The 7500-nt window shown below is 41.8% G+C and overlaps 2 protein-coding genes across 2 annotated transcripts in view; one reads left to right on the top strand and one right to left on the bottom strand.

Annotated features, from left to right (window-relative positions):
• LOC306842210 (ryanodine receptor 2-like) overlaps positions 1-2105 on the top strand; it is a gene marked incomplete at its 5' end in the record, with an annotated part of 116349 nt that extends 114244 nt beyond the window's left edge. The window contains 3 exon segments of the mRNA XM_079372334.1: positions 72-172; positions 1344-1395; positions 1842-2105. Of these exon segments, the coding sequence (XP_079228460.1) occupies positions 72-172; positions 1344-1395; positions 1842-1937 (249 nt within the window). The 3' untranslated portion in view covers positions 1938-2105.
• A 15-nt stretch (positions 2106-2120) lies between these two features.
• Positions 2121-7500, bottom strand: part of LOC306842209 (uncharacterized protein) — a gene marked incomplete at its 5' end in the record, with an annotated part of 8483 nt that continues 3103 nt past the window's right edge. The window contains 2 exons of the mRNA XM_079372333.1: positions 2121-2457; positions 2609-3335. Coding sequence (XP_079228459.1) covers positions 2223-2457; positions 2609-3335 — 962 coding nt within the window. The 3' untranslated portion in view covers positions 2121-2222. The remainder of the gene's footprint in view (positions 2458-2608; positions 3336-7500) is intronic.

The following is a 7500-nucleotide window of genomic DNA, read 5'->3' as shown; positions in this document are numbered from 1 at the left end:
GTGTGTGTGCGTGCGTGTGTGTGCGTGTGTGTGTGTGCGTGTGTGTGCGTGTGTGTGTGTGCGTGTTTCAGACTAAATGTTTCATCTGTGGGATCGGGAACGATTACTTTGACACAGTTCCACACGGCTTTGAGACGCACACACTGCAGGAGCACAACTTAGCCAACTACCTGTGAGTACACCTGGATGTGTAGGTGTGTGTCTGTGGGTGGATGTGTAGGTGTGTGTCTGTGTGTGTGTGTGTGTGTGTGTGTGTCTGTGTGTGTCTGTGTGTGTCTGTGTGTGTCTGTAGGTGTGTGTCTGTGTGTGTCTGTGTGTGTCTGTGTGTGTCTGTGTGTGTCTGTAGGTGTGTGTGTGTGTGTGTCTGTGTGTGTCTGTCTGTGTGTGTCTGTGTGTGTCTGTGTGTGTCTGTGTGTGTCTGTAGGTGTGTGTGTCTGTGTGTGTCTGTGTGTGTCTGTAGGTGTGTGTCTGTGTGTGTCTGTGTGTGTCTGTGTGTGTCTGTAGGTGTGTGTCTGTGTGTGTCTGTGTGTGTCTGTGTGTGTCTGTGTGTGTCTGTAGGTGTGTGTGTCTGTGTGTGTCTGTGTGTGTCTGTAGGTGTGTGTCTGTGTGTGTCTGTAGGTGTGTGTCTGTGTGTCTGTAGGTGTGTGTCTGTGTGTGTCTGTAGGTGTGTGTCTGTGTGTCTGTAGGTGTGTGTCTGTGTGTGTCTGTGTGTGTCTGTGTGTGTCTGTGTGTGTCTGTAGGTGTGTGTCTGTGGGTGTGTGTCTGTGTGTGTGTGTCTGTGTGTGTCTGTAGGTGTGTGTAGGTGTGTGTCTGTGTGTGTCTGTGGGTGTCTGTGTGTGTCTGTGTGTGTGTCTGTGTGTGTAGGTGTGTGTCTGTGTGTGTCTGTGTGTGTGTGTGTCTGTGTGTGTCTGTGTGTGTCTGTAGGTGTCTGTGTGTGTCTGTGTGTGTGTGTCTGTGTGTGTCTGTGTGTGTCTGTGTGTGTCTGTGTGTGTCTGTGTGTGTCTGTGTGTGTGTGTCTGTGTGTGTCTGTGTGTGTCTGTGTGTGTGTGTGTGTGTCTGTGTGTGTCTGTGTGTGTCTGTGTGTGTGTGTGTGTCTGTGTGTGTCTGTGTGTGTCTGTGTGTGTGTGCATGTTTTGGAGAAGAGCAGGGATGTGATGTAACGTTATATTGTTATTGTTCTTCCAGCTGAAGATTAGCTGCATGTCAGTGTTTTAATGTTCCCTCATTAGGATCCTTTTCCTGTGTGTCTGTGACGGCAGGCTTACTCATCAACACACACTGTTTCCTAATAACTGTGTGTGTGTGTGTGTGTGTGTGTGTGTGTGTGTGTGTGTGTGTTTCAGATTCTTTGTGATGTATCTGATCAACAAAGATGAAACAGAGCACACAGGACAGGTAAATCATTCCCTTTCTCCCCGTTGTAAATGTATGTATTTTAATACTGTTTGTATTGAAATGATGAATATATATATATATATATATATATATATATATATATATATATATATATATATATATATATATATATATATATATATATATATATATATATATCATGCTATATCTGTTTCTCATCCTCTCAGTACAGTATGTTTCTGATCATTATAACCCAAACCCTATCCACCTAGCATCTAGTAACATTATTCGGAGTTTGTCCTTTGACGACAACTTATAACAAACTTCAAGAACAGCCTATTTTTGCCTTCCTAATAAATCCTACAAACGACCCTGTTAAAACGGGTTGTTTGAAGCACACTGAGGCTTGTCACTGTTTACACCTGTTCATGACCCGTGCAAATTAACAGCTCATCTGGACACTTCCCCCTCCCACTGTCTTACAGGAGTCATATGTTTGGAAGATGTACCAGGAGCGCTGCTGGGAGTTCTTTCCTGCTGGTGACTGTTTTCGGAAACAGTACGAGGATCAGCTCAACTGACCCCTTCCTGCCCCCGCTCCTGCTGTGAGGAAGAGTCAGGTTAATCTGCTCTCCTGCAGGTGTGAGTCTTCATCCTCGTCCTCATCACACCCTGTTTGGAATGCTTCGCAGACTCTGTACATAGATCAGAATATATGCTGTACAGGATAATCTGGGGGCGTACTCTATGTTCACAGAAACAAGCAAGAAAGTGATAAGTGAGAGAAGAGATCTTCATGAAGACTGGAGGATGTGATGGATTCATCACATAACATTTTATGATGATGTTTACAATTTTTCATGTTTTCATTGCAAGCTGCATGTTGCTGTAGGACGTGGACAACACTTGAACAACACCCAAACAATTCCTGAACAACACCTGAACAACACCCGAACAATAGTTGAACAACAGTCGAACAACAGCTGAGCAAAACCTGAGCAACAGTCGAACAACAATTGAACAACAATTGAACAGTCGAACAACAGCTGAAGAACACCTGAACAACAATCAAACAACACCTGAACAACAATCAAACAACACCTGAACAACAGTCGAACAACAGTTGAACATCAGCTGAGCAAAACCTGAACGACAGTCGAACAACAATTGAACAGTCGAACAACAGTCGAACAACACCTGGACAACAGTCGAGCAACAACTGGAGAACAGTCGAACAACGGTCGAACAACACCTGAAGAACACCTGAACAGCAGTCGAACAACAGCTGAACAACAGTCGAACAACAGCTGAACAACAGTCGAACAACAGCTGAAGAACAGCTGAACAACAGTCGAACAACAGCTGAACAACAGTCGAACAACGGCTGAACAACAGTCGAACAACAGCTGAAGAACAGCTGAACAACAGTCGAACAACAGCTGAAGAACAGCTGAACAACAGTCGAACAACAGCTGAAGAACAGCTGAACAACAGTCGAACAACAGCTGAACAACAGTCGAACAACAGCTGAACAACACCTGAAGAACAGCTGAACAACAGTCGAACAACACCTGAAGAACAGCTGAACAACAGCTGAACAACACCTGAAGAACAGCTGAACAACACCTGAAGAACAGCTGAACAACACCTGAAGAACAGCTGAACAACACCTGAAGAACAGCTGAACAACAGTCGAACAACAGCTGAAGAACAGCTGAACAACAGTCGAACAACAGCTGAAGAACAGCTGAACAACAGTCGAACAACACCTGAAAAACAGCTGAACAACAGTCGAACAACAGCTGAAGAACAGCTGAACAACAGTCGAACAACAGCTGAACAACAGCTGAAGAACAGCTGAACAACAGTCGAACAACACCTGAAGAACAGCTGAAGAACAGCTGAAGAACAGCTGAAGAACCACCAGGTGAAAGTGAACAGGAGAATCCTCCAGCCATGCAGCACATACGATCTCAGAGCTCAGTCAGAACTCAAAGAGTTCACAGATGTTCATGTTGTGTCCACACTCTGCACACACACACACACACACACACACACACACAAACACACACACACACACACACACACACACACTGTGTGTCAAGGGCTCCTGAACTCATAAAGCTATCTACACAATGGACTGTCTATTCACTTTCAGTGGAGCTGAGGCAACGAGCAACAAGTCACCGAGTCCTTATTCTCCTCACTCTACCGCATCTTTTTTTATGGGAAAAATCAGCAGAAGTTCAAAAAGTTCCTCAAAGTAGAATCTGTATGTGATCTCACTGATGGTTCCTGACGGCTGGGTCTGAACACATCAGTGATCCTCCGAGAGCCTCTTTCAGGACTTCCTGTTTATCAGTGATAAAGAACAACGCTGGAGATGAGACCCAACATCTCAGAGCAGTTTGGTAGCTGTATTTACCTCCAGATATCTGTTAAATAAGAGATACATCATCAACAGGTGAACAGTGTTTTGTTCTGATCCATCTTTGAATCTGCTCAATGAGGGTCTGATTCACTGACAATGATTTCAGTCTTTTATATCTCACTAAGTCCTTCATCATGTTCTTCCTCTCTCTCCTGGAAGCTGACTGGTAGATGATTCCAGAGGAGAGGCTCCACCTCCCATATTAGCACCATTAAAGCTGCCCTCTCACACGGATGGCGCTCAGTTCTGTCCACATAAAGTTAAAAGAGAAATACACTCTAAACATGTGAATTGAGTTGAAATGTTTCAAACTCCCTGAATCGAGCCAGAAAGGACGACTAAAAGACAACAACAACAACAACTCTCACATCGTTACGGTGACGCAGTTACCACCAACTCTCAGCAGTCAACCATTTTTTCACTGCGCGTGTCTGTTAGCACCTCCTGTTGGTCACTTAGACTCTTTGTGCCATGATTTACAGAGAAAGAGAATCTCATAATGCACCATAGAAAACAAACTCAGACTCACAGAGACGCTGAACTGCAGCACAGTTAGAGGAACATTTGTTTTGTTTTGTTTTGTGTAAATCTCTTGTGAATCAGACCCTCAGTTTTAAAACCATCGCCATGCTGGAGGACGCTTCTACGAACAGAAACCAGAACAGGTCACACATGGACTCTGCTGTGTCGGATTCTTCAGTTCAATCTGTAAATAGTTTTAAACTTTGAGATCAGGACTGAACTTGACAAACGTTATTAACCATTACATACCTATTTCTTTGAGTTCTAATGATTGCTCCTTATCCAGCATGTTTGTTATGGCCTGCAGTTCACATCACAGCCTCTAGGTGTCACTCGTGATAATCTTGTCATTTATTGCAGCTCCAGGTACATTTGTTTTTCAATGGTTTTGTTAAATGAAAAGCAAAAAGCAATACCAAAGCAGTAAAAAGACTGACCTCTCACAGTTAGCATTAGCCTAAACAGTGTTATTTTATTCTTTGTTCTGTTTCCTTGGCGACAGGCGCTGTGTGCTGATTGGAGGAGAGCTCAGATTGTCAACTGTCCTCCCTAAGAGGTCCACTTTGTGTACATGGTTCTGAATAACGTCCTCGCATGTTTAGAAACTCCCTTTGATGAAACATCAGCAGCAGATAGAAACACGTCAAGCTTTCTTTGTCTCACATTGATTTATGAATATGCTGTAAATATAATTAAACATGTACAAGTAAATATTATTGAACGAAACGACACAAACATCGTTTGCCTGAATGTCGGGTCACAGCTCATTTAAATATTTCAATCATAACAACTCCACCTGCCGTCCTGATTGGCTGTCCAATTATGCAATCATAACTTAAGCCAATCACAGAACAGGCCCACATCGTCTGTGGAGAGGACATTTTGAGATGCAATCAATATTTAAAGATTGTTAATGAATTAAATGTCTAATTATTAAAACAATTTAGTTAGCATCTATGCTAGCTAAACTAGTTACAGTAGAAGCTAATAAAATGTGAAAGCTTTAATCTCAGCTGTTTGTCCAAATCTCATTTAAGCAGCTGTTGAATCAGACATGCGATGATGTTGTAGTTTTGTTTGTGTCCTCAAGGGGCTGCTAAAGAGCACCTTTAATGTTGAGTGAGGCTGCATGAGCGGTTAGCGTTAGCACTGAGTGTACAGGTGAGTGTGTATTATAAAGCCCATTAAGCCATGATGACATCACACCATCAGACGAATAAGATCAGTGTGTGACGGATGTGCACGTGTGAACGCAGAGACGACGTCGGCTGTTTCTCAGCTTCTCTCAAAAACTTTAAAAGTCATGAATGGATCTGCATGATTTTCAAAATAAAACTTTATTTATAAACTTGTGACAGGACTCTTCTTTCATCATCTAACGTGATGCTTTGTTTGCAGTGAAAGAAAGACGTCAGCAGCAGTTTTTTATAATCAGAAAACTGAATATTAATATGAAGGAAAGACATTAAAACAGTCATCATTTATTCTGCAGCTCAAACATCAGCCTGTGCTTACACAAAGTCACTTCATTAGGTAGACCTAGATCGTACCGGGTTGGACCCCCTTTAGTTTCCATAACTGCCCACATTCATCGTGCCAAAGATTCAACAAGGTGCTGGAAACATTCAGAATCAGAAATTCAGATGTTACCATCGCTCAAAAACTCAGAAGTAAAGAAATAATTCAGACTATAAAATAAAGTAGGTTAGACATCCGAAGCAATCAGTAGCAGGTCGAATAAGAAGCTATGACTTCAAGACAGAACAAAAAACATTTACAGTGACAAAGCTAATAATGAAAATACATTTTATTTGATACTTGATTACTTTCATACCACCCGAGGTCACCTTACAGGGGATAAAAGGATCAGACTGATAAAAGCATAAACTGTTTATCAAGGTCAGGTCATCAATGTGGATCTCACATGCTGTATTTAAAGGTCCAACATGAAGGTGTGTGACCGGGTTCCTCAGAGGGTTGGGCTGGTTTAAATGCCAGGTACTAACCTCTCCTGAGCTCTCAGGTTCTTCGGGACTGTTGGTGAGGATGGCCCCCCCCCACGAGGAGGGCCTGTCCAAACACCCCCCCCCCCCCCCCCACGAGGATGGCCTGCCCCCCCCAAACCTATCCTCTCCTATCCTTCTGTCTGCATCTTGTCCCATTTCAAGCCCAGCTCAGTTTATCAGATGTTCATCATGATCCGGGTCTGCTGAAGATTTCTGCCTGTTAAAGGGAAGTTTGTTCGTCTATGATGGATTCAGCTGAGCTCTTTAATATATCCATCAGTAAGGTCCTTTACCTGCTTTATGTAAACAATGAACATGTTTACCTGCTTTATGTAAACAATGAACATGTTTACCTGCTTTATGTAAACAATGAGCATGTTTACCTGCTTTATGTAAACAATGAGCATGTTTACCTGCTTTATGTAAACAATGAGCATGTTTACCTGCTTTATGTAAACAATGAGCATGTTTACCTGCTTTATGTAAACAATGAGCATGTTTACCTGCTTTATGTAAACAATGAACATGTTTACCTGCTTTATGTAAACAATGAGCATGTTTACCTGCTTTATGTAAACAATGAGCATGTTTACCTGCTTTATGTAAACAATGAGCATGTTTACCTGCTTTATGTAAACAATGAGCATGTTTACCTGCTTTATGTAAACAATGAGCATGTTTACCTGCTTTATGTAAACAATGAGCATGTTTACCTGCTTTATGTAAACAATGAACATGTTTACCTGCTTTATGTAAACAATGAGCATGTTTACCTGCTTTATGTAAACAATGAACATGTTTACCTGCTTTATGTAAACAATGAGCATGTTTACCTGCTTTATGTAAACATAACAATGAGCATGTTTACCTGCTTTATGTAAACAATGAACATGTTTACCTGCTTTATGTAAACAATGAACATGTTTACCTGCTTTATGTAAACAATGAGCATGTTTACCTGCTTTATGTAAACATAACAATGAGCATGTTTACCTGCTTTATGTAAACATAACAATGAGCATGTTTACCTGCTTTATGTAAACAATGAGCATGTTTACCTGCTTTATGTAAACAATGAACATGTTTACCTGCTTTATGTAAACAATGAACATGTTTACCTGCTTTATGTAAACAATGAACATGTTTACCTGCTTTATGTAAACAATGAGCATGTTTACCTGCTTT

This window comes from Symphodus melops (genome assembly GCF_947650265.1).
Source record: "Symphodus melops genome assembly, chromosome: 21".
NCBI lineage: Eukaryota > Metazoa > Chordata > Actinopteri > Labriformes > Labridae > Symphodus > Symphodus melops.
Note: the sequence above shows the minus strand (reverse complement) of the source record. Positions and strands in the feature narration are given on the sequence as shown.